At 42.5% G+C, this 27833-nt stretch overlaps 1 protein-coding gene across 7 annotated transcripts in view; it reads left to right on the top strand.

Annotated features, from left to right (window-relative positions):
- gps2 (G protein pathway suppressor 2) overlaps positions 1–27833 on the top strand; it is a 44969-nt gene that overhangs the window by 11445 nt on the left and 5691 nt on the right. For 3 of the 7 annotated variants that reach the window (XM_061913869.1, XM_061913868.1, XM_061913870.1), the window contains exons 3-9: positions 52–161; positions 9180–9292; positions 9365–9444; positions 12876–12955; positions 13668–13808; positions 17676–17847; positions 25004–25087. In XM_061913869.1, the coding sequence (XP_061769853.1) occupies positions 52–161; positions 9180–9292; positions 9365–9444; positions 12876–12955; positions 13668–13808; positions 17676–17847; positions 25004–25087 (780 nt within the window). Of the gene's footprint in view, positions 1–51; positions 162–4794; positions 4869–4899; positions 8875–9179; positions 9293–9364; positions 9445–12875; positions 12956–13667; positions 13809–17675; positions 17848–25003; positions 25088–27833 lie in introns of those variants that run through there. The other 4 variants (XM_061913871.1, XM_061913874.1, XM_061913875.1 and 1 more) reach the window with 3 other exon arrangements.

Genomic DNA, 27833 nt, shown 5'->3' with positions numbered 1-27833 from the left:
ATGCACATTTTGTTACGCTATGGTCATTGTTAATTACACCATTTTGTCCAGAGGAGGAAGAAGTAGACAAGATGATGGAGCAGAAGATGAAGGAGGAGGAGGAGAGGAAGAGGACAAAAGAAATCGAGGAGAGGATGTCCCTGGAGGAGACCAAAGAACAGGTTAAGATATAGCATCACAACTTAATAGACCAATGGTTCTCAACGGGTTTTGGCTGCCGAACCCTCCATTAACCATTAATGACAAGTGACACAAATTGCAGACGTTTTTCAACTCAAATAGTTTTTTATTTAAAGCTGCTGTTTGCAACTTGCTTAAAGTAACATTTTACAAACCAAAATATATAACAAGAACACTACAAGTACTTTTTTTTTGTACGTGACTGAGCACAGTCTTCACATGACATAGCTTGATAAACAAGCAGAGGCACATTAGGCAATGCACACACACACACAGCACTTACAAGCAGAATCAATGTGGAGACAAAAGGAGAATGGACGTATTATAGCTTTAAAACAAACGATAGTGTTGAAGCTATAATAATTGGCGTGCCTCCCTGCAAGAGGCACTATAAAACATAGCTAACGAGCGGCTAACATCCATCTGCAGTCAGCGGTGTTTTAGCCCCGTCTAAATCACTAATTTTCTTCCATAGCGACAAAGTAAGTTTCTCACAAGTATTCCTGCAGGGCAAAGAATAGCTAAAACATGCTTCACTGCACACTGTAGGAAGCTACAAGCGCTAACTGCTAACAGAAAGCTGGCGCTCCTGAATGTAAACAAATGCCATGGGTGAATCTACACAGACATCGACTGTAACAATACCAACTACAATAGCTACATACAGTCAATACTAAAATGATTGCATTGCTATTTTTTATTTTCACAACATTTATTGTCATTTTATTTGTTTCTAAACCCAGGAAATATGTCCCTGAAATTGGGTTGGGCCGATAAAACATCAACATATATCGTGATAGACACACAATCGATATCAATAAGAAATGTGTTCGATAAAACATTTCACACATTTTTATAGGTTTGGTTGTAAGAAACCAGAAATTATGAAGCAAGATTCGTTTCATTAAGTCACTTGCGCTCTGGGAACCCAGCAAACTGGAAAAAAGGAAGTGTCACTGAGAAATGGGAGGGTCAAGGTAAAAGCCAATCAGGTAAAGTTAAGTTAAAGTTAAAGTACCAAGGATTGTCACACACACTAGGTGTGGCGAAATTATTCTCTGCATTTGACCCATCACCCTGATCACCCCCTTGGAGGTGAGGGGAGCAGTGGGCAGCAGCGATGCCGCGCCCGGGAATCATTTATGGTGATTTATCCCCCAATTCCAACCCTTAATGCAGAGTGCCAAGCAGGGAATGTGATGGGTCCCATTTTATAGTCTTTGGTATGACTCAGCCGGGATTTGAACTCACGACCTACCAATCTCAGGGCTGACACTCTACCCACTAGGCCACTGAGTAACAGTATTCAGTGAGCAATGCGAAGGACACATTGATAGCCAATCATTTAACAATATCGTCTACCGGTTTTGGTTGGCCTGTTTTGTCTGGCTGTGGATTCTCTGCATGGAATGACAAGAGAAACTGTGATATCTTGATACATCAACTTAATAACAGACACTTCAAATGTGTTGGTTTTAAAGCAGACACCTAAAATGTGCTGGTTTATGAGTAGTCTCCCAAACTACTGTATGGTGTTCAAAAGCTTCTACACTACTGCCATCTCCTGTCTCAAAACTGCAGCTACCTTCAACTCCACTGCAATTATTTTACTTAGCTCATCCAACCTGGCTACCAGACACTTCCTCCACTGATAAATAGCACCCTTGCTATTTAAGTTGGAAATTGTATTACTGTATTTATCGGAAAGCCTAAATAAGTCTAAACATATCAATAATTATTGTATGATCTCGAGAGAGAGAGATATATATATATATATATATATATATATATATATATAAACCCAGTTTATATATGAGTTGGGAAATTGTTAGATGTAAATATAAACGGAACACATCCATCCATCCATCTTCTTCCGCTTATCCGAGGTCGGGTCGCGGGGGCAGCAGCCTAAGCAGGGAAGCCCAGACTTCCCTCTCCCCAGCCACTTCTTCTAGCTCTTCCCGGGGGATCCCGAGGCGTTCCCAGGCCAGCCGGGAGACATAGTCTTCCCAACGTGTCCTGGGTCTTCCCCGTGGCCTCCTACCGGTTGGACGTGCCCTAAACACCTCCCTCGGGAGGCGTTCGGGTGGCATCCTGACCAGATGCCCGAACCACCTCATCTGGCTCCTCTCGATGTGAAGGAGCAGCGGCTTTACTTTGAGTTCCTCCCGGATGACAGAGCTTCTCACCCTATCTCTAAGGGAGAGCCCCGCCACACGGCGGAGGAAACTCATTTCGGCCGCTTGTACCCGTGATCTTATCCTTTCGGTCATGACCCAACGCTCATGACCATAGGTGAGGATGGGAACGTAGATCGACCGGTAAATTGAGAGCTTTGCCTTCCGGCTCAGCTCCTTCTTCACCACAACAGATCGGTACAACGTCCGCATTACTGAAGACGCCGCACCGATCCGCCTGTCGATCTCACGATCCACTCTTCCCCCACTCGTGAACAAGACTCCTAGGTACTTGAACTCCTCCACTTGGGGCAGGGTCTCCTCCCCAACCCGGAGATGGCACTCCACCCTTTTCCGGGAGAGAACCATGGACTCGGATTTGGAGGTGCTGATTCTCATTCCGGCCGCTTCACACTCGGCTGCGAACCGATCCAGTGAGAGCTGAAGATCCCGGCCAGATGAAGCCAACAGGACCACATCGTCTGCAAAAAGCAGAGACCTAATCCTGCGGCCACCAAACCGGAACCCCTCAATGCCTTGACTGCGCCTAGAAATTCTGTCCATAAAAGTTATGAACAGAATCGGTGACAAAGGGCAACCTTGGCGGAGTCCAACCCTCACTGGAAACGTGTCCGACTTACCGCCAGCAATGCGGACCAAGCTCTGACACTGATCGTACAGGGATCGGACTGCCATAATAAGACAGTCCGATACCCCATACTCTCTGAGCACTCCCCACAGGACTTCCCGAGGGACACGGAACACAATGATTTGCAAATCCTTTTCAACCCATATTCAAATGAATGCACTACAAAGACAAGATATTTGCTTTTCAAACTCATAAACTTAATTTTTTGTTTGCAAATTAAATTAAAGTACCAAAAATAATAAACTTAGAATTTCATGTCTGTAACACGTGTCAAAATAATTGGGAAAGGGCATGTTCACCACTGTTACATCACCTTTTCTTTTAACAACACTCAATAAACGTTTGGGGAACTAAGGAAACTAATTGTTGAAGCTTTGAAAGTGGAATTCTTTCCCATCCATCCATCCATCCATTTTCTACCGCTTATTCCCTTTCGGGGTCGCGGGGGGCGCTGGCGCCTATCTCATTCTTTCCCATTCTTGTTTTATGTAGAGTTTCAGTCGTTCAACAGTCCGGGGTCTCGGCTGTCGTATTTTACGCTTCATAATGCGCCACACAGTCGGGCCAATAAAGTACCCGCACTCTTTTTTTTTTTTTTTTTTACGAAGCCACGCTGTTGTAACACGTGCTGAATGTGGCTTGGCATTGTCTTGCTGAAATAAGCAGGGGCGTCCATGAAAAAGACGGCGCTTAGATGGCAGCACATATTGTTCCAAAACCTGTATGCACCTTTCAGCATTAATGGTGCCTTCACAGATGTGTAAGTTACCCATGCCTTGGGCTCTAATGCACCCCCATACCATCACAGATGCTGGCTTTTGAACTTTGCATCAATAACCGTCTGGATGGTTCACTTCCCCTTTGGTCCGGATGACACGATGGTGAATATTTCCAAAAACAATTTAAAATGTGGACTCGTCAGACCACAGAACGCTTTTCCACTTTGAAGGCTTTTTTGGATGTTGTTGATAAATGGCTTTCGCTTTGCATAGTAGAGATTTAACTTGCACTTACAGATGTAGCGACAAACTGTATTTAGTGACAGTGGTTTTCTGGAGTGTTCCTGAGCCCTTGTGGTGATATCCTTTAGAGATTGATGTCGGTTTTTGATACAGTGCCGTTTGAGGAATCGAAGGTCACGGTCATTCAATGTTGGTTTCCGGCCATGCCGCTTACGTGGAGTGATTTCTCCAGATTCTCTCTATGGACCGTAGATGTTGAAATCGCAAAATTTCTTGCAATTGCACTTTAAGAAACTTTGTTCTTAAACTGTCTATTTGTTCACGCAGTTGGTGACAAAGGGGTGTACCTCGCCCCATCCTCTCGTGAAAAATTTTGCATTTTTTGGGAAGCTGTTTTTATACCCAATCATGGCACCCACCTGTTCCCAATTAGCCTGCACACCTGTGGGATGTTCCAAATAAGTGTTTGATGAGCATTCCTCAACTTTATTAGTATTTATTGCCACCTTCCCCAACTTCTTTCTCACGTGTTGCTGGCATCAAATTCTAAAGTTAATGATTTGCAAAAAAAAAAAAAAAAAGTTTATCAGTTTGAACATCAAATACCGTATTTTTCGGACAATAATTCGCAGTTTTTTTCATAGTTTGGCTGGGGGTGTGACATATACTCCGGAGCAACTTATGTGTGAAATTATTAACACATTACCGTAAAATATCAAATAATATTATTTATCTAATTCGCGGAAGAGATAAAGAAAATGTCAGCAATCGTCACATACACGTCAACAAATAAGAATTCGGCGGGGGAGGGTCATGGCAGAAGTGCATTGTGGGTCATGGAATGCTAACTGCTATATGCTACTGCCGTAGCTATTAAAATGGATCATTTCATCGTTGGCGGTAACTTATAAAAACTGAGAAGGGCTGACCAAAAATTGGACCGAAAAGCAAATCATGTACTGCAGATTACAAGCTGGACGTAGTGAAATATGCAGCAGAAAACGACAAGAGGAAGCGGCGCATACCTTTGGAGTTGGCAGAGTTGTTTCGAAGCGACATTGAGGAAGAACATTTCATCGGATTTATCGATTAGGAGTGACAGATTTTTTGGTAAACGTATAGCCAGCGGTGGGTAGTAACGCGCTACATTTACTCCGTTACATCCACCTCAGTAACTTTTGGGAGAAATTGTACTTCTAAGAGTAGTTTTTATGCAACATACTTTTACTTTTACTTGAGTATATTTATAGAGAAGAACCGCTACTTTTACTCCGCTCCATTTATCTACATTCAGGTCCCTACTCGCTACTTTTTTTATCGATCTATTAATGTTTGTTTTGGTTTTTCAAAGTAGGATCTACGAATGCCTGCGTTTCACCAAACACATGCTGTCAATAGTGACGTTGGACCAATCAAACAGAGCCAGGCGGCCACATGACCGTTAAATATGTTGACAAACTTATTGGGGTGTTACCATTGAGTGATCGATTGTACGAAATATGTACTGTACTGTGCAATTAATCTACTAATAAAAGTTTAAATCAATCAACCAAAATGAAAAGGAAAAAATACACTTTTTATTTCAACCGTACTTCCCGTCAAAAGCCTAAAGACCGATCGCGCAGTTCTTGTCTTCACAGTAAAAGTGCCGCTCCATCGCGCCTGCGCTAACAAAATAAGAGTCTCCCAAAGCCAGCGCAAACAAGCTAGCAAGCTACGGAGTTTGCCGCCAATGTAAATGATAAATGGGTTGTACTTGTATAGCGCTTTTCTACCTTCAAGGTACTCAAAGCGCTTTGACACTACTTCCACATTCACCCATTCACACACACATTTACACACTGATGGAGGGAGCTGCCATGCAAGGCGCCAACCAGCACCCATCAGGAGCAAGGGTGAAGTGTCTTGCTCAGGACACAACGGACGTGACGAGGTTGGTACTTTGTGGGATTTGAACCAGGGCCCCTCGGGTTGCGCACGGCCACTCTCCCACTGTGCCACGCCGTCCCTTGTAATTCTTGTAAAGTGTTTAAAAACTAATATGGAAGCTGGACAAATAAGATGCCAAAAAACAACAACTTTTATGTGGTAATAGACAGAAAGGAGGACTTTTTTTCTCCTCCATTTGAAAACTTGGACGTTATCACCACTACTGTCTAATTCCAATCAATGCAAGTCATCAGAATCAGGTAATACACCAACTTATATTCTTGTCTTCATGAAAGATAGGAATCTATATGTGTTAAACATGCACGTATATTCATTAAAACACCTTTAACATGTGAACATAAATAAATATAAATTATATATAAATGTATGTATGTGTATATATATATGATATGTGTGTGTATGTATAGATGAGGTAGATCACCTCGACTTGGTAATTTATTAAGCAATTGATTAACGTTGAAAAACTTATTGGGGTGTTACCATTTAGTGGTCAATTGTACGGAATATGTACTGTACTGTGCAATATACTAATACAAGTTTCAATCAATCAATGCCTACTGAGCCTATGGTGCTGTTAAGTTATTGTGGCTCAATGTGCTATTATTTAATATATATTGTTTTAGTTGCTTAAGAGATAATACTGGCTCTGAATTTGCTCGTTGCTATTTTTATGTTTTTGTGCATTATTTGTTGCCGTAATCATTAAACAAACAGGTTACTCATCAGTTACTCAGTACTTGAGTAGTTTTTTCACAACATACTTTTTACTTTTACTCAAGTAAATATTTGGGTGACTACTCCTTACTTTTACTTGAGTAATACATCTGTAAAGTAACAGTACTCCTACTTGAGTACAATTTCTGGCTACTCTACCAACCTCTGCGTATACATGTTCTATATTTTAGTTATTTGAATGACTCTTACCATAATATGTTACGTTAACATACCAGGCACTTTCACAGTTGGGTATTTATGCGTCATATAACGTACACTTATTCAGCCTGTTGTTCACTATTCTTTATTTATTTTAAATTGCCTTTCAAATGTCTATTCTTGGTGTTGGATTTTATGAAATAAATTTCTCCCAAAAATGCGACTTATACCCCAGTGCGACGTATATATGTTTTTTTCCTTCTTTATTATGCATTTTCGGCTGGTGCGATGTAAACTCCGGAGCAACTTATTAACCAAAAAATACGGTACATACACATTGGTGTGGATATGACCTCACTTGCATACAAAGTTGGATAAAGTGAAAACAAAGGAAGTTGACCGGAAAAGGAAATCGCCACTACCCGAAAATATGGGAAATGATGGAAAACAACTTCAGACTGCAGCCACATTTGAACAGATCAGAATCCAAACAGATTCGGACTACCTCCCGATGTGGACCAAATCTGAAAATATTAGATTTGAAGCTTTTCCGAGCTTTAAGACTAATCTGTATCTCTTCAGGGCCAAAAAATCTGATTTGCTGTCCAACGTAAACAACGGCATCAAACAGGAGCACCCTCTAAGCATCGCTACCAAACCGTGACAGTTAGTGCAAAATAACAGTTTGAACAAGAATATAGGCAAGTGTGTTGCAAAGGTAGTTAGCCCCCTTCCTGTTGCCTCAATACCTACAATGAAATTGTTTGAGGATCATTCATGTCAACAACATGCCTACAAGATGGTAAATGGGATTTTTTTTATACCGAAGTAGGGATGTATACAGATTACCAGTATTTTTTTGTATCAGTTACTAATTGGTTTGGTTTAGGAGGACCATTAAGATTCTGAACAATAGATACAACTGACCGTGGTAAATACCGCATTTTTCGGAGTATAAGTCGCACCGGAGTATAAGTCACACATGCCGAAAATGCATAAAAAGAAGGAAAAAAACATATACGTCGCACTGGAGTATAAGTCGCATTTTTGGGGGAAATTTATTAGATAAAATCCAACAAGAACAGACCTTTTGAAAGGCAATTTTAAATAAATAAAGAATAGTGAACTACAGGCTGTTATATGACGCATAAATAACCACCTGAGAACGTACCTGATATGTTAACATATTATGGTAAGAGTCATTCAAATACCTATAACATAAAGGAACATGCTATACATTTACCAAACAATCTGTCACTCCTGATTGCTAAATCCCATGAAATCTTCATTTTCGGTGTCGCTTCTAAACAATTCTGCCAACTCCAAAGGAAGACAATGCGCCGCTTCCTCTTCTTTCGGTACGTCGGTTACGTCAGAGTCATTGTCAGGTGCAGTTCCAATTATTCCAGCCTTTCTGAATCCGGACTGGATGGTTTTGGTTGACACTGAAGCCCATGCTTTGTCGATACATCCAGAAAAGTTGCATGGCGCATTCTCCCGGTTGCCGCGAAGCTGTGCTCTCCTTCCATCATCCACTGCCTTAAAGCTCCTATTCACGGAGATGTCAAGTGGCTGGAGTGTTTTGGTTATGCCTCCGGGGATGATGGCAGGTATGGAGTTTACTCCAAACTTTCTTTCTGCTGCTCGATTGCCGTTTCCTGCTGCGTATTTCACTACGTCCAGCTTGTAACCTGCAGTAGATGCTTTCTTTTCGGTGCCATTTTTGTTCAGCCCTTTGTTTTTATAAGTTACCGCCAATGTACCGTAGCAGGTAGCGTCTTCTTTCCCACAGTGCACACGCCTCCGCCGAATTTTCATTGGTTGACACGCGTGTGACGATTGCTGTAGCATCTTCTTTTCCCACAATGCATTTCTGCCATGACCCGCCTCCACCGAATTTTCATTGGTTAACGTGTGTTTGTGACGATTGCTGACATCCGGCTAGTCTCATACGTGAATGAGATCAATAATATTTGATATTTTACGGTAATATGTTAATAATTTCACACATAAGTCGCACCGGAGTATACGTCGCACCGGCCAAACTATGAAAAAAACTGCGACTTATATTCAGAAAAATACGGTATGTCACGCTGTCACTAATCTGTCTGCTCTTTACAAGAAGATGACACAACTACTGCATTGCACCTTGAACTGCAAACATATTTGTTTAGGACTTCAAAAGCAGCTGTTGATAAAAGACTTCCCTGCTGGGAGAGATGTTACATATAGTACTGATGAATACCAGTATCCATAAATATTATTGATGTTGGTGTCGAAAAAAATCCAAAGGAAATACATCCCTGGTCGAGAGGGAAACAACAAATAGTACAACTTCAGAGTGCATAACTTTTTACCCCTTAGAAGTATAATAATGTAACAATTCAGGTGATGAAGATGGGCGAGAAGCTTCAGGGTCTCCAAGAAGAGAAACATCAGCTGTTCTTGCAACTCAAAAAGGTTCTCCACGAAGAGGAGAAGAGACGTAGGAAGGAGCAGAGGTGGGTGGAACTTGAAGAACTGTTTGATGTACGCTGTATGTAAGGTTAACTGTTGTCTTTCTGCTGTGTTAGTGACATCACTACTTTGACATCCGCTAGCTACCAAACCAGTCTCCCCATGCATGCTGGCCAGCACCTTCTCAGCATTCAGGGTAAGTTCTGCCGTAATATAAACTCTACTTTACTTTTAACACTGCTGAACATTTTTCAATGAAGACTGTACTTTTTTTGTAGAATTGTTGCCGTGTATCCACAATTCCTACGTGAGACACGTTGTGAATAGTAAAATAACTGCTAGCATGAAGCTGCTTACAATGCAGGTAATAGGGATTCATCAAGTCCGCCAATAAAAGCACTGAAAACATCCACTAACCTTCATCGACATTTATTTACATGCTGTAAGTATAAATGTAATGTAGTAGACATTCATGTTAACATGTTTTTTGGTCATTTTAAACATTAGCACATCTTCTTAACTGGGCACCTTGATTTCCCAGAGTGCATGGCCACAAAGAGAGCACTTTCTGTGTTTGCTACCACTAATCATGGCAGTCTTAGGAGTGTTATGAAGCACTATAGCTCAACATTTCAAAGAAGATGAAACGGTCACTTAAATGTCTTCCCTCACTGGGATGACGTGCCGACAGATGGGATGATGTATCTTTCAGCACATGACTTGTGCTCTCCGTGAGCCTGTAAATTCAGTGTCACATTCATTAAAAAAAAAAAAAGACACGGCGGAACAGCTAAGCAAAGTCCAACTTTTAACGGCCCACTTCTGGCTATGCGGAAGTAAACAGAATCTGTCAGTCAAGAGCCAGCTCTCTATACATGCATCCTGCACGTTGCACCCTTCTGGGGCCCTTTCTGTGCCTGCCCCTCGGACAAACAGCCCCCAATTAATTCCAAAATAAAGAGCCAAATGACTTGTATATATCAGGTAATATGTTTCTTTGGCAAATATAATGTCTGCTTGTTGCCATCAAGCTGTGTGTTACGACTGGCGCCAGTTGTGAGCACGACCAGCAATCAAACATCTTCGTTAGTTCATTGATGATAACTTCACAGCTTCTAATACCATAGTTGGACCACCGGTGTTGAAATAATAACTTTCTTTTACTTTGACACATCCATCCATCCAGCCATCCATCTTCTTCCGCTTATCCGAGGTCTGGTCGCGGGGGCAACAGCCTAAGCAGGGAAACCCAGACTTTCCCTCTCCCCAGCCACTTCGTCTAGCTCTTCCCGGGGGATCCCGAGGCGTTCCCAGGCCAGCCGGGAGACATAGTCTTCCCAACGTGTCCTGGGTCTTCCCCGTGGCCTCCTACCGGTTGGACGTGCCCTAAACACCTCCCTAGGGAGGCGTTCGGGTGGCATCCTGACCAGATGCCCGAACCACCTCATCTGGCTCCTCTCGATGTGAAGGAGTAGCAGCTTTACTTTGAGTTCCTCCCGGATGGCAGAGCTTCTCACCCTATTTCTAAGGGAGAGCCCCGCCACACGGCGGAGGAAACTCATTTCGGCCGCTTGTACCCGTGATCTTATCCTTTCGGTCATGACCCAAAGCTCATGACCGTAGGTGAAGATGGGAACGTAAATCGACTGGTAAATTGAGAGCTTTGCCTTCAGGCTCAGCTCCTTCTTCACCACAACGGATCGGTACAACGTCCGCATTACTGAAGACGCTGCACCGATCCGCCTGTCGATCTCACGATCCACTCTTCCCTCACTCGTGAACAAGACTCCTAGGTACTTGAACTCCTTCACTTGAGGCAGGGTCTTCTCCCCAACCCGGAGATGGCATTCCATCCTTTTCCAGGCGAGAACCATGGACTCGGACTAGGAGGTGCTGATTCTCATTCCGGTCGCTTCACACTTTGCTGCGAACCGATCCAGTGAGAGCTGAAGATCCCGGTCAGATGAAGCCATCAGGACCACATCATCTGCAAAAAGCAGAGACCTAATCCTGCGGTCACCAAACCGGAACCCCTCAACTGGTTTAAATGTAACTTAGATATTGGGTGTCAGTATGTAAAAGCGCTTTGAGTCACTTGAGAAAAGCGCTATATAAATATAATTCACTTCACTTCACTTCACTCAACGCCTTGACTGTGCCTAGAAATTGTGTCCATAAAAGTTATGAACAGAATCGGTGACAAAGGACAGCCTTACTGCCGGCAATGCGGACCAAGCTCTGGCACTGATCGTACAGGGAATGGACCGCCACAATAAGACAGTCCGATACCCCATACTCTCTGAGCACTCCCCACAGGACTTCCCGAGGGACACGGTCGAATGCCTTCTCCAAGTCCACAAAGCACATGTAGACTGGTTGGGCAAACTCCCATGCACCCTCAAGAACCCACAGTTCCACGACTAGGACAAAAACCACACTGTTCCTCCTGAATCCGAGGTTCGACTATCCGGCGTAGCCTCCTCTCCAGTACACCTGAATAAACCTTACCGGGAAGGCTGAGGAGTGTGATCCCACGATAGTTGGAACACACCCTCAGGTCCCCCTTCTTAAAGAGAGGAACCACCACCCCGGTCTGCCAATCCAGAGGTACCGCCCCCAATGTCCACGCGATGCTGCAGAGTATTGTCAACCAAGACAACCCCACAGCATCCAGAGCCTTAAGGAACTCCGGGCGGACCTAATTCACCCCTGAAGCCTTTTCACCGAGGAGCTTTTTAACTACCTCAGCGACCTCAGCCCCAGAAATAGGAGAGTCCACCACAAATTCCCCAGGCACTGCTTCCTCATAGGAAGACGTGTTGGTGGGATTGAGGAGGTCTTCGAAGTATTCCTTCCACCTATCCACAACATCTGCAGTTGAGGTCAGCAGAACACCATCCGCACCATACACGGTGTTGACTGTGCACTGCTTCCCCTTCCTGAGGCGGCGGACGGTGGTCCAGAATCGCTTTGACACATGTCAACTTCAATTTATTAGTACATTGTTATTGTGCTTTTTCGTATTCAATTTCTTTTTATTATTCACTTGGAATGTTAATGAAACGTTAAACTAATCCCTAGTTTATTTGTTTTTGAGTACATAGTCTATAGACATGGCAGGTTAAAAACAATGTAAAAACAGTTTTTTCTTTGACACATCGCCAAGCCCTATTGGTTGTGATAATCAGCTTGGAAGCAATGCCACACAATTGTTTGTAACAGTATAATATTTCCTCCTCAAAAGTCCAGTGTCTAACGATCCAGTTATCCACAGGCCAATATTAATCCACTCAAAAAAGTGAAAAATAGAAGAAATAAAGTTGTTCAGACGCAAAAGTATGACATTGTGACGCTCCCATTGAAAAAATTGCAATTTCATTGTAATGTGCATTTATGAGAAGAAAGGTAATTAGAAAACCCCTAACAATTTTCCTTAAAAGTCACATAGATTACTTGATTTTTGTCTCACAGTGCCTGCATTGCCAGCCGCCTCATACTAGGAGTTTTTCAAAATCTGAAAAAGAAAGAGCTGTTTTGTCTCACAAAGGAATTATGGCTGATGGGTAAAATTCTCCAAAAGTGCAGTTTTCCCCTAAGAGTGACTGTTTTGCTATTTCTGATCTTCAGGCAGTCCCGTCAGCCATAGTCGACCTGGTGCACTACTCGGAGACCGCAGTAAACAACTTTTCCCAACCGCTGTTATTTCAGTAAGTAAAAGCCTATCTCTTCTACGTATTTCCAGGTCAATGACCCTAAACTGACAAAGAGATGGTGCAGGGACCCCGACTTTAAACTCTAATTTATTCTGATCCTAAAGTTACCCTGTATACGTGCAGTTTTTTAGGTTGAGGGTAGCCTTATCGCTCCTTTGTGTGTTTTTTGGAACAATCTCTTTTCCTGATCCAAAAACTCAACATAAACGAGCTGTCCGCCAATCGGGGAACTTGCCATAGCGGTGTGATTGGCACAGCAGCAATACAAGTTGTTGGAGGGACAGGTGGAAGCCGTGCCCCCAGGCTGTGGTGGCAGCGATGAGGTGGAGACGTGATGGCGATGGCGACAGGCCGAGTTACACTGTTCCTTACTTACACCCACCCACCCCGCCTGTCCCCTGGAGAGACACCACCTTAACTAACAAATTTTAATTGGGAAACACTGATGTCAATCAATCAATGTTTACTTATATAGCTCTAAATCACTAGTGTCTTAAAGGGCTGCACAAACCACAACACAAACCACTACGACATCCTCGGTAGGCCCACATAAGGAGCAAGGAAAACTCACACCCAGTGGGACGTCGGTGACAATGATGACCCAGTGGGGCGTCGGTGACAATGATGACTATGAGAACCTTGGAGAGGACGAAAACAATGGATGTCGAGTGGGTCTAACATGATACTGTGAAAGTTCAATCCATAGTGGATCCAACACAGCCGTGAGAGTCCAGTCCAAAGCGGATCCAACACAGCAGCGAGAGTCCCGTCCACAGCGGAGCCAGCAGCAAACCATCCCAAGCGGAGGCGGATCAGCAGCGCAGAGATGTCCCAAGACGATACACAGGCAAGCGGTCCATCCTGGGTCCCGACTCTGGACAGCCAGTACGTCATCCATGGCCATTGGACCAGACCCCTCCACAAGGGAGAGTGGGACATAGGAGAAAAAGAAAAGAAACGGCAGATCAACTGGTCTAAAAAGGGAGTCTATTTAAAGGCCAGAGTATACAAATGAGTTTTAAGGTGAGACTTAAATGCTTCTACTGAGGCAGCATCTCGAACTGTTACTGGGAGGGCATTCCAGAGTACTGGAGCCCGAATTGAAAACGCTCTATAGCCCGCAGACTTTTTTTGGGCTTTGGGAATCACTAATAAGCCGGAGTCCTTTGAACGCAGATTTCTTGCTGGGACATATGGTACAATACAATCGGCAAAATAGGCTAGAGCTAGACCGTGTAGTATTTTATACGTAAGTAGTAAAACCTTAAAGTCACATCTTAAGTGCACAGGAAGCCAGTGCAGGTGAGCCAGTATAGGCGTAATGTGATCAAACTTTCTTGTTCTTGTCAAAAGTCTAGCAGCCGCATTTTGTACCAACTGTAATCTTTTAATGCTAGACATGGGGAGACCCGAAAATAATACGTTACAGTAATCGAGGCGAGACGTAACAAACGCATGGATAATAATCTCAGCGTCTTTAGTGGACAGAATGGAGCGAATTTTAGCGATATTACGGAGATGAAAGAAGGCCGCTTTAGTAACGCTTTTAATGTGTGGCTCAAAGGAGAGAGTTGGGTCGAAGATAATACCCAGATTCTTTACCGAGTTGCCTTGTTTAATTGTTTTGTTGTCAAATGTTAAAGTTGTATTATTAAATAGAGGTCGGTGTCTAGCAGGACCGATAATCAGCATTTCAGTTTTTTTGGCGTTGAGTTGCAAAAAGTTAGCGGACATCCATTGTTTAATTTCATTAAGACACGCCTCCAGCTGACTACAATCCGGCGTGTTGGTCAGCTTTAGGGGCATGTAGAGTTGGGTGTCATGAGCATAACAGTGAAAGCTAACACCGTATTTGCGTATGATGTCACCTAGCGGCAGCTTGTATATGCTGAAGAGTGCAGGGCCAAGGACCGAACCCTGGGGAACTCCACACATTACCTTAACGTAGTCCCAGGTCACATTGTTATGGGACTAAGTCTGACATACCAATTCGTATTTTGATACGTTCTAATAAAATATTATGATCGACTGTATCGAAATCAGCGCTAAGATCGAGGAGCAGCAATATAGATCACGCATTAGAATCCATCGTTAGCAATAGATCATTAGTCATTTTTGCGAGGGCTGTCTCCGTAGAGTGATTTGCCCTGAAACCGGATTGAAAGGTTTCACATAGATTGTTAGACGCTAAGGGTTCATTTAGCTGCTCTGCAACAATTGTTTCGAGGATTTTTGAAATAAAGGGAAGGTGAGACACCGGTCGGTAGTTTACCATGAGGTCAGGATCGAGGTTAGGTCTTTTAAGGAGAGGATGAATAACCGCTTTTTTGAATGCTAGGGGAACAGTGCCAGAGGAAAGTGATAAGTTTATAATATTTAGCACTAATGGACCTAATAATACAAATAGCTCCTTGATAAGTTTCCCAGGAAGTGGGTCAAGTAAACATGTTTGTTTTATTCCATTTACATGTTGTAACAATTCCTGTAATGTTATGTCCTCAAAACGAGAGAAACTATTTTGGAGGGCAGTATCCGCCGTATATACAGTCTTATCTGTGTTAATAGAACCCAGTTGTAACTGGGACGCATTGTCTTTAATCTCCTTTCTAATGACTTCAATTTTCTTATTAAAGAATTGCATAAAGTTATCTGCTGAGTGGGTGGAGCTACTGGAAGGGGTCCCTTGTTGGGTTAGCGATGCTACCGTACTAAACAAAAATTTAGGATCGTTTTTATTAAGGTGGATGAGATTTGAGTAATATTTAGCTTTAGCTAAGGTAAGCATGCGTTTATAAGTTATTAAAGTATCACTCCATGCTTGATGGTGCATATCAAGTTTAGTCGTGCGCCATTTGCGTTCCTGCTTTCTACATAATTTCTGAGCTCTAGTTTCTTCTGTAAACCACAGCGTACGCTTTTTTGGAGCCTTTTTTAACTTTAGCTGTTCTATGTTTCGCGCAGGGCGTCGTTAACGTTGTTCGTGAGGTTATCAATAGAGCCCACATACTTTGGGAATGGTGCCATTATCGAGGGCAGTAGGTCAGCAAGAGTTGTCGTCGTGGCCGTATTAATGTTGCGGCTGCTATAGCAGTTATTATTATTATTAGTTTGACGAATATGCGTCTGAACCTCAAATTTTATAAGGTAATGATCGAACAATACTTTAGTATACGGGAGTCTCATAACTTTGGAAACGGTGATACCCCTGACAAGCACTAGGTCTATCGTATTAAATTTGCAATGCGTGGGTTCATTTATTATTTGTGTAAGACCACAGCTATCACTTATAGTCTGGAGCGCTACGCACGGAGGGTTCGATGGGGTATTCATATAGTCTGGAGCGCTACGCACGGTGGGTCCGATGGGGTATTCATATGGATATTGAAGTCCATCATTATAATTATATTATCGGCGTGCGTCACTAGATCAGCAACAAACTCTGAGAATTCATTGATAAAGTCCGAATAGGGCCCTGGGGGACGGTAGATAACAGGCAGCGGTGTGACAGACCTCATAGTAAGCACCTCAAACGATTTATATTTATTCTTTATGTTAGGACTAAGGTTAAAGTTTTCATTGTATATTAGTGCGACCCCCCCCCTTTTAAGGGAACGGGCAATATGCGCATATGTATAGTTAGGAGGAGATGCCTCATTTACCCCAAAAAAGTCGTCTGGTTTAAGCCAGGTTTCGCTTAGACCGATGACGTTAAAAGATTGTTGTCTCTGATGACCTCATTAACTAACAAAGTTTTGGGAGACAATGATCTTATGTTTAAAAAAACTATATTATAGGTAGTGGGCTGTTTTAGGACATTTTTGATCAAATTATCTGTAGTAGCAATATTAATAATGTTGTGTTTATTATGCCCAGTGCACTATAATTTTGACCATATCTAGGAATTGATACGACGGGAATTTTCCAATTGTTTGGTGCTTTGATAAACTGAACGCATCATAGTTTGCCAACTCAGTAGAACGCATGTTCTGATTGTTTGTTTGGTGCTTTGATAAACTGAACAGATCATAATTTGCCACCTCAGTAGAACGCATGTCCAACTCTGAAACAATCAAAGCAGAAAAAACTTGTTCTAATTTAACTGACTCAAAGCAGAAACAACTTGTTCTAATTTAACTGACTCCTTACCTAGGCCAGTAGGCTTGTGTCTTCCTTTTAAATCTGGCTTCAGGATGGAGGGAAGTGGTGTTTTGTGGGGATTAGCCTTTAGCTTTTTTTTTAGCCCCTCTCGGCATCCGCGTTTCCGATCACACCGCTGGCGTCTGCTCTGTAGACGGCCTCCGCTGGTACTATACTCCCCTGCTTCACAGGCCGCTGGATGTAGCCGCCGAAGTATTCCCGTGCTAGTTAGCAGGTCTAGCAAGCACGCGTTTATCAGTCCAATACGGCCCGATCTGTCCACATCCAGAAGTGTCTGGCGGTCGTAAGTGATCACGGAGTGACCACGATGTGAGCCAGCCATGAAGTTTGCAGAATTGTCTGGTATTTCTGCCAAATGTGCCATCTTTAGCAAGAGCTCCGCGATGCTGCAGCCCGTCCGGGCGGCGCCATCTTGGAGATGTGTATAAATACATTTGTGGAAAAATAGAAAAATATTCTCAAGTCTAGTTAACCAGTCTAATAACTCCTCTTTCTTGTAGAGATATGCTTTAAGTTGGTTGTCATTAACATGTAAGTTATTTTTGTTTTTTTCAAGACTCGTCATTATCAGACACCTGCGTTCAGTTCTGGGTCGGCTGAGCACGGGCAGTTCAGCGGGGCCCAGAGTGTCCACGACTCCTATGGGGTGGCTCCGTCACAGCATTCCGCTGCCTATGCCCCCGGACCGTCTGTACCAGTCAGTTTTGCCAGCAGCTCTCAGATCAGAGGTAGGTCAAATACATTGAGCATTAAAAGTTTCTTCTAATAGCATGAGAAAGGAGTCACTTGTGTTATGGGCTGACTGAGGTTTGATTTGTTGTCTTTATTACAAAAGCTTTTTTGAATTTAGTGAACTGAATCATATTATGCGAACAATTTCATTGAAAAAAAAAAAAGTGTGTTTTAAAATTCAGTGTAGCAGTGTTGCTGCTTTAAACCGCAAGACCCACATAAGGACTTAAACAATCGATCCTATCTCAGAAGCAACCAATTAAGTGTATAGAAGGGAGTAATTTGAGTTATCAGTTGTAATATTTTGAAACATTTTAAAGATTCTAACTTAGTGTAAACAAAATACAATTCTGTAATATTTTCAGGTCCCTGATATTTTTTTTTGTTCTTTGCAGATTTTAAAAGCAAAAAAACATCTAATCCCTGATAAGATTTGAAAACAACTTTAGAACCACCGTTCTATGGTGGACCTATCTGTTCCTTTTCCTGTTAATAACTAATACTTTGTTTGTAAAAATATCAACATAGTGTTTTATAGTCCCATGCATCTGATCAAGTTTTTATGTGTCTGAAACCGCAAAACAGCTCCTTAGCCTTCCGCTCCCATCACCATGCTTGGGTAGGTACAGTACTCGCAGTTACTGACCTTTCCTTCGCCAAACAAAAGCAGCATCCATTTACCTTAATTGCTCAAGTTTAGATAAGACCAAAGAACTGACTTATCCATGTTTCATGTTCTTTCTGGTGTTTACCAGTCAAGCTTTGATGTGCAGCTGTAAAAGCCATGTTTTTTTTTTTTTAGACTGTGGCCATGTAGTCCACCACGATGAACATTCACAACAATATGACGTGAAACATTTGAGGAACTTTAATGTCTTACCAGCACACACGAGATGGCACAAGATTTAGCCCATTTAGTGTAGAAAGTGCTTTCACCGCACATCTGTAGAAGCTCCGAAGGCTAGAGCTCCTTAGTTCAGCATGCCAGAGGGAGGAAGTACAGATGATGGTGTGCCTTTTTGAAAAGACAGGAAATGTTGTGGGTCTTGGTGAGGTTCTAGTATGGATGAACTCCAAGATACCTGACGCTAGGGCTGGGCAATATGGCCTTTTTTTAATATCTCTATTTTTAGGCCATGTCACGATATATATCTCGATATTTTGCCTTAGCCTTGAATGAACACTTGATGCATATAATCACAGCAGTATGATGATTCTATATGTCTACTTTAAAACATTCTTGTTCATACTGCATTAATATGTGCTCATTTTATACTTTCATGCAGAGAGGGAAATCACAACTAAGTCACTTTACCACAACTGTATTTATTAAACAGTTATTAAGCAGTGGCACAAACATTCATCCATCCATTTTCAACTGCTTATTCTCCTTTGGGGTGGCGGGGGGCGCTGGTGCCTATCTCAGCTACAATCGGGGGGAAGGCTATACACCCTGGACAAGTCGCCACCTCATCGCAGGGCCAACACAGATAGACAGGCAACATTCACACTCAGCAGAAAGCGCAAGATTGTCAGAAATTAAAAAACTAGCTATGAGTGCACTTTTGTGCATGATGTCACCAAGATGACATATCAAAACCACTAAATTAAAGTACACTTTTTGTACAGAACGCCACCACAATAGTTTAAAACAAAATAAAGTGCACTTTTGTGCATGATTTCACACAAGATATTTCAAGAACTGTCAAATAAAAATTAGCTGCATAATAGGAAATCAAATTGTGTACGTCCTTCGCGATGTTTTAGTTTACTGCGGACGTTATCTCCTCATGTTGATGACTATTTTTTTCATACGGTGTTGATCTGGAAATGGTTGCCTCGGCATTTTGTTTGTGTGGCACCGAATGGAGATGTTGACATGCGAAGTAAGCAGTCTTCGTTCTCTAGCGGATGACTTTTCTAATAATGCTTTTTTAGCTACGCTTTTGCCCCACACTTGACAAATTACGGTCGTCTGTTCGACATATTCCCTCTTGAAGCCAAACCACCGCCAGACGATGGACCCTCCTGGTTTTCTTGGGAATTAATTCTTCCTTCATTTGTTACCAGATTCGCACCTTCTTTCTCTCGTATTACCACTCACAGAACAGCTAACGTTACCCATGCTACTATCTCTCTGCTCCGCGTGGCCGTATATGTATGCGACGTATGTACGAAGATGCGCTTGCTGTCTGTGAGAAAGAGAAACAGGAAAGCAGGAAGAGCCTGTAGAGTAATGCCAGCAGCTAAAAGCAACTGCATGAAAACGTATACTCGAATTTTACGATATGGTAATTTTCTATATCACAGAGACAAACCCGCAATATATCGCCCAGCCCTACCTGAAGCTGAAGACTACTGCTCCTCTGATGTGCAGGGGAGAAGGAAGGTGTCTTAACATTTCTGAAGTCCACAATCTCCTTTTTTTTTTTGTACCTTGATGCAATTTTTTTTTGCACCAATTCATCAGATATGTATTTGATGCCTCCACTACTGCTTTGTCTTCCACAAACTTTGGAAAGACAGCTGGGGTGTTTAGCAGTGCAGTCAGTAGTGTGAAGAGTATGGCCCTCAACACACATCCCTGTGTAAAAAAACTGATGGTTTTAGTTAAAATAAGTTATTTGTAGAGGATGTTGTAGTTTTGTTTATATATATATAATACACACACAGTGGGTACGGAAGGTATTCAGACCCCTGTACATTTTTCACAGATAATTTCATTCACATCATGTACGCTCAGCAGCCCATTTTGACAGAAAAGTACAGAAATGTTTGCAAATGTATTAAAAAACAGAAATATCCTTTTTGCCCAGTATTGAGTATTTGCACCATTTCGAGCGAGTACAGTCATGAGTCTTCTTGGGAATGATGCAACATGTTTTTCACACCTAGATTGGGGATCCTCTGCCATTCATTTTTGCAGATCCTCTCCAGTTCTGTCAGGTTGGATGGTGAATGTTGGTGCACAGCCATTTCCAGGTCTCTACTGAGATGCTCGATTAGGTTTAGGTCAGGGCTCTGTTTGGGCCAGTCAAGAATGGTCACAGAGTTGTTCCAAAGCCATTGCTTTTGTTATTTTAGCTCTGTGCTTGGGGTCGTCGTCTTGTTGGAGGTGAACTTTCGGCCATGTCTGAGGTCCTGAGCACTCTGGAAGAGGTTTGTTGTACTGGTCCGAAGTCATCCTTCCCTTTGATTGGAACCAGTTGACCGGTCCCTGCAGCTTCAGCTGTAAAACACCCCCATACATTTGGGTTCTTCTTTACCTCTCTCATCAAGGCTCTTCTCCCATGATTGCTCAGTTTGGCTGAACGGCAAGGTCTAGGAAGAGTTGTTGTCGTTTTAAGGATTATGGAGGCTACTGTGCTCTTAGGAACTTTTAAGTGTTGCATAAATTATTTTGCAACCATGACCAGCTCTGTGCCTTGCCACAATTCTGTCTCGGAGCTTCGTGGGCAGTTCCTTCGACCTCATGATTCTCATTTGCTCTGACATGCACTGTGAGCTGTTCTGTCTTAAATAGACAAGTGTGTGCCTTTCCTAATCAAGTCTAATCAGTTTAATTAAAACACAGCTGCACTTTAATGAAGGAGCGGAACCATCTCAAGGAGGATCAAAAGAAATGGACGGACTGCATACTTATGACCATGTCATATATTCCGTTTTAATAATAAAAGATGGGCTGCAGGACAAAAAAAATAAATACTTTTTTGATTTTTATTCATAGGAGTCCGAATACTTTCGTGCGTGCGTTTCCCCTTAATGTAATTGAATGTGGCACAGGGGGTATTTTCACTGCCACCACACATTGAAAATAAGGCCTTGTTTTTTACGTGAAATCCAATTAAAGTAATATGATGTATTGTATTCCCCAGAAGGAGCTACACAGTCCTATTTTTAACTTTTATTGCCAACATTGATGCTAACAAACGGCAAAAGGGTTTTAACCTCTGTGCAAACACTTTCGTCTCAAGTGTTTTCCCAGACACATGAACGCCAATCCGCCTGTCAAAAACAATCTCAGCATGTGCCAGAGATTTCTGTAAGACTTTAACTGACACTCAAGGATTCCTCTTCACCGCACTGATCATTTTGGGCTGTGCTCTCACAGTCAGGTGGACCACGCAAGAGTGCTGAACTTTCTCCATTTGTAGACAGTCTGTGTACACATGGACATCAAGGCTTTCCAGCCCTATGCCAGTTAACAATTCTTGATTGTAGATCTTCTGTGAGCTCTGTGGTGCGAGACAATGCTTCTTGATAACAGCACACTTATCACAGATGTGTGTTTTTTATAGGGCAGGGCAGCAGAGTCCTGGCTCCAATCAGCTCTTGAAGAAGTCAGTAGCCTTGGGGTTCACATACTTTTTCCAACCTGCACTGGGAATGTTTACATGTTGTGTTCAATTAAAAGATGAAAATCTATAATTTTTTGTGCGGTATTAGTTTAAGCAGACTGTCAATTGTTGTGGCTTCGATGAAGATGAAAACACATTTTATGACCATTTTATGCAGAAATCCAAGTAATCCCAAAGCAACCCTTTTACTTGCAAGTTGGTGTGTATGTGTGCATTTTTTCTAAAATGTATTTATTTTTGGGCTGTCAAAAATAATGTTTCATCACGTATTGGAATTAGAATAATCAAAGATGCATAATTAAAATCTGGTAAAAAAAAAAAAGAAATTGTAATGCAATTTTATTGTCAAGATTGTCACCCAGGAACATTTTTAAATGTTTTGCTTGAATTTATTTGCACTAAACCTGTAAGTTTTCATCTAAAGTTCTTTCAGGCTGTATTTTGGAATGACATTGACAGCGACTACACCAGTCGGAGTCTCCATTCTCATGTCTGTTCTGACGTATGCATTGATCTGATCATTGAGCGCATAGTGAAAGAGCTTTTATTGCATGATTATTCGAAGTGTGTTCATGACTAATGCAATCTTTATTTGTGATTATCACATGAGGTAACTCGTACATTTTGACAGCCCTTATATATATATATATTATTTATTTAAATATACAGTATATCATGACATCATAGAGGTCTTCGATGCCGTCAAGCTGAAGAAGGAGTCCTATCGAGTCCTTTTGGCTCATAGGACTCCGGAGGCAGTGGACAGGTACCGACAGGCCGAGCGGTGTGCGGCTTCAGCGGTCGCGGAGGCAAAAACTCGGACATGGGAGGAGTTCGGGGAAACCATGGAAAACGACTTCCGGACGGCTTCGAAGCGATTCTGGACCAACGTCCGCCGCCTCAGGAAGGGGAAGCAGTGCACTATCAACACCGTGTATGGTGCGGATGGTGTTCTGCTGACTTCAACTGCGGATGTTGTGGATAGGTGGAAGGAATACTTTGAAGACCTCTTCAATCCCACCAACACGTCTTCTTATGAGGAAGCAGTGCCTGGGGAATCTGTGGTGGGCTCTCCTATTTCTGGGGCTGAGGTCGCTGAGGTAGTTAATAAGCTCCTCGGTGGCAAGGCCCCGGGGGTGGACGCAATCCATCCGGAGTTCCTTAAGGCTCTGGATGCTGTGGGGCTGTCTTGGTTGACAAGACTCTGCAACATCGCGTGGACATCTGGGGCGGTACCTCTGGATCGGCAGACCGGGCTGGTGGTTCCTCTCTTTAAGAAGGGGGACCTGAGTGTGTCTTCCAACTATCGTGGGATCACACTCCTCAGCCTTCCCGGTAAGGTTTATTCAGGTGTACTGGAGAGGAGGCTACGCCGGATACTCGAACCTCGGATTCAGGAGGAACAATGTGGTTTTCGACCTGGTCGTGGAACTGTGGACCAGCTCTATGCTCTCGGCAGGGTTCTTGAGGATGCATGGGAGTTTGCCCAACCAGTCTACATGTGCTTTGTGGACTTGGAGAAGGCATTCAACCGTGTCCCTCGGGAAGTCCTGTGGGGAGTGCTCAGAGAGTATGGGGTATCGGACTGTCTTATTGTGGCGGTACGCTCCCTGTACGATCAGTGCCAGACCTTGGTCCGCATTGCCAGCAGTAAGTCGAACACATTTCCAGTGAGGGTTGGACTCCACCAAGGCTGTCCTTTGTCACCGATTCTGTTCATAACTTTTATGGACAGAATTTCTAGGCACAGCCAAGGCGTTGAGGGGTTCCGGTTTGGTGACCGCAGGATTAGGTCTCTGCTTTTTGCAGATGATGTGGTCCTGATGGCTTCATCTGACCGGGATCTTCAGCTCTCGCTGGATTGGTTTGCAGCCGAGTGTGAAGCGACCGGAATGAGAATCAGCACCTCCAAGTCCGAGTCCATGGTTCTCGCCCGGAAAAGGGTGGAATGCCATCTCCGGGTTGGGGAGGAGACCCTGGCCCAAGTGGAGGAGTTCAAGTACCTAGGAGTCTTGTTCACGAGTGAGGGAAGAGTGGATCGTGAGATCGACAGGCGGATCGGTGCGGTGTCTTCAGTAATGCGGACGTTGTACCGATCCGTTGTGGTGAAGAAGGAGCTGAGCCGGAAGGCAAAGCTCTCAATTTACCGGTCGATCTATGTTTCCATCCTCACCTATGGACATGAGCTTTGGGTCATGACCGAAAGGATAAGATCACGGGTACAAGCGGCCGAAATGAGTTTCCTCCGCTGTGTGGCGGGTCTCTCCCCTAGAGATAGGGTGAGAAGCTCTGCCATCCGGGAGGAACTCAAAGTAAAGCCGCTGCTCCTTCACATCGAGAGGAGCCAGATGAGGTGGTTCGGGCATCTGGTCAGGATGCCACCAGAAAGCCTCCCTAGGGAGGTGTTTAGGGCACGTCCAACCGGTAGGAGGCCATGGGGAAGACCCAGGACACGTTGGGAAGACTATGTCTCCCGGCTGGCCTGGGAACGCCTCGGGATCCCCCGGGAAGAGCTAGACGAAGTGGCTGGGGACAGGGAAGTTTGGGTTTCCCTGCTTAGGCTGTTGCCCCCGCGACCCGACCTCGGATAAGCGGAAGAAGATGGAGATCATGACATCAAAATCACAAAAAATGGTCTTTGATTTTTAAATATGCAAAAAGTGTCTTCCTTCAATTTAAATCACCTGAACTTGGTTCAAAATATTTTTTATGCACCTAAAATGTATTTTTAAATGCATGTTGAAAGTTAGGGATGCATTTTAACATGTATTTTTATTTACTTTCACCATTTCAGGAGCATCCGCCTTCCAGGCTATGCAGTATCTGCCCCATCAGCAGCCTGGTTACCCTGTTCACAGTCACTTTACGTCTCAGCCTGGTCAGTCCTTCCTTTTTCCTCACACTGTCAATCTCATTGCACTTCCTCTACATCCAATCAGAAAATGTTTCAACGTGTCATTAGGCATAGTCAAACTGTCACTTTCATCAAACATATGTGTGTGTGTGTGTAGGGGTGTAACGGTACACAAAAATTTTGGTTCGGTACGTACCTCGGTTTAGAGGTCAAGGTTCGGTTCATTTTCGGTACAGTAAGAAAACAACAAAATATAATTTTTTTGGTTATTTATTTACCATATTTGTAAACAATGGCTTTATCCTTTTAACATTGGGAACACTAATAATTCTGTCCACGTTAATCCACATTAAACCGCTTCAAGTTGTTGCTTTGATTAAATAAAATGACACAACTTTTCTTCTACATATAAAAAGTGCAACATTAAACAGTTTCAAGTCAACTCATCATGCTTAATTTATTACAGCATTGGGGAAGCCTGTAGTTGATTTTTTTCTATGTAAATGTTATATTTTTATCAACATGTGATAGCATGGACCCTGCCATTCAAAACTAGGCTGCTCTATTACTAATGATTCATGTAACTATAGCTGAAAATTCATCCCTGACCATGGAGTTCATGTAGGGTTTATGATGCACTTACATCATTTTATACACTAGCAGAGACAGAAACTCTTCATTTAATGTCCTTTTTTGCTGCTTCAACACCTCAAACAACACTGTCCGTAAAACACACACACACAGCAAAATGAGCTAACGTTACGCTCAAAGCTAACTAGCCTTCACCTAAAGCCAGAACTGAGAGTGAGCTGAGCTGCAGTTTGTTTCTAGAAGGTCAACGGGCTCATAGTGATGTTTAGAAAGTAGTTGACTTGGAATATAATTTGGGGAGAGTGCGTTGCTCCCCTGCTAAAGACCTATCTGCTCGACATCGACACTAAAGCGCTGACGACATGCGCTCTGAATACGCATTGCTGATTGGCTTTGTATGTAACCAATCAGATGGTTGTGTGGGCGGGACAATGCAGGGTGCAGGCAGAACGGAGCGGAGCAGCTTGTTAAGACTTTAGCATAGGCGGCTACTTCATATGTTCGTGTGTAACTCGTTCGGTACTGCTCCGCACCGAACCGGAAACCCCGTACCGAAACGGTTCAATACAAATACACGTACCGTTACACCCCTAGTATATATATGTATGGATATGTGTATATATAAATATGTATGTATATGTGTATATATAAATATGTGTATGCGTATATATAAATATATATATGTATGTATATGTGTGTATATATGTGTGTGTGTGTGTGTATATATATATATATATATAAATGTATGTATGTATGTATATATGTGTATATATATATATATAAATGTATGTATGTGTGTGTATATATATATATGTATGTATATATAAATATATGTATGTGTATGTATAAATGCATATATGTATATGTATGTATGTGTATATTTATATATATATTTATATACACGTGTGTGTATATATTATGTATATATATATATATATATATATATGTATGTGTGTGTATATATATATATATATATATATATATGTGTATATATATGTATATATGGATATAAATAAATAAATAAATGATAAATGGGTTGTACTTGTATAGCGCTTTTCTACCTTCAAGGTACTCAAAGCGCTTTGACACTACTTCCACATTTACCCATTCACACACACATTCACACACTGATGGAGGGAGCTGCCATGCAAGGCGCCAACCAGCACCCATCAGGAGCAAGGGTGAAGTGTCTTGCTCAGGACACAACGGACGTGACGAGGTTGGTTCTAGGTGGGAATTGAACCAGGGACGCTCGGGTTGCGCACGGCCACTCTCCCCACTGCGCCACGCCGTCCCCATATATATATATATATATATATATATATATATATATATATATATATATATATATATATATATATATATTATATATATATATATATCCATACACATATGGATATACATATATACACACATTCATATATATATATATATATATATGTGTATGTATATATACACATACATATATATATATATATATATATATATATATATATTTTACACACACACATTGGGGCAAAAAAAGTATTTAGTCAGCCACCGATTGTGCAAGTTCTCCCACTTAAAATGATGACAGAGGTCTGTAATTTTCATCATAGGTACACTTCAACTGTGAGAGACAGAATGTGGAAAAAAAAAATCCAGGAATTCATATTGTAGGAATTTCAAAGAATTTATTTGTAAATTATGGTGGAAAATAAGTTTTTGGTCACTTCAAACAAGGAAGATCTCTGGCTCTCACAGACCTGTAACTTATTCTTTAAGAAGATCTTCTGTCTTCCACTCGTTACCTGAATTAATGGAACCTGTTTGAACTTGTTATCTGTATAAAAGACACCTGTCCACAGCCTCAAACAGTCAGACTTCAAACTCCACTATGGCTAAGACCAAAGAGCTGTCGAAGGACACCAGGAAAATAATTGTAGACCTGCACCAGACTGGGAAGAGTAAATCTACAATAGGCAAGTAGCTTGGTGTGAAAAAAATCAACTTTGGGAGCAATTTTCAGAAAATGGAATACATACAAGACCACTCCCTAGATCTGGGGCTCCACGAAAGATCTCATCCCGTGGGGTCAAAATGATCATTAGAACGGTGAGCAAAAATCCCAGTACCACACACCCGGTGAATGACCTGCAGAGAGCTGGGACCAAAGTAACAAAGGTTACCATCAGTAACA

Source organism: Nerophis ophidion, linkage group LG10 (assembly GCF_033978795.1).
Source record: "Nerophis ophidion isolate RoL-2023_Sa linkage group LG10, RoL_Noph_v1.0, whole genome shotgun sequence".
NCBI lineage: Eukaryota > Metazoa > Chordata > Actinopteri > Syngnathiformes > Syngnathidae > Nerophis > Nerophis ophidion.
This window is presented reverse-complemented; position numbering and strand designations above follow the sequence as displayed.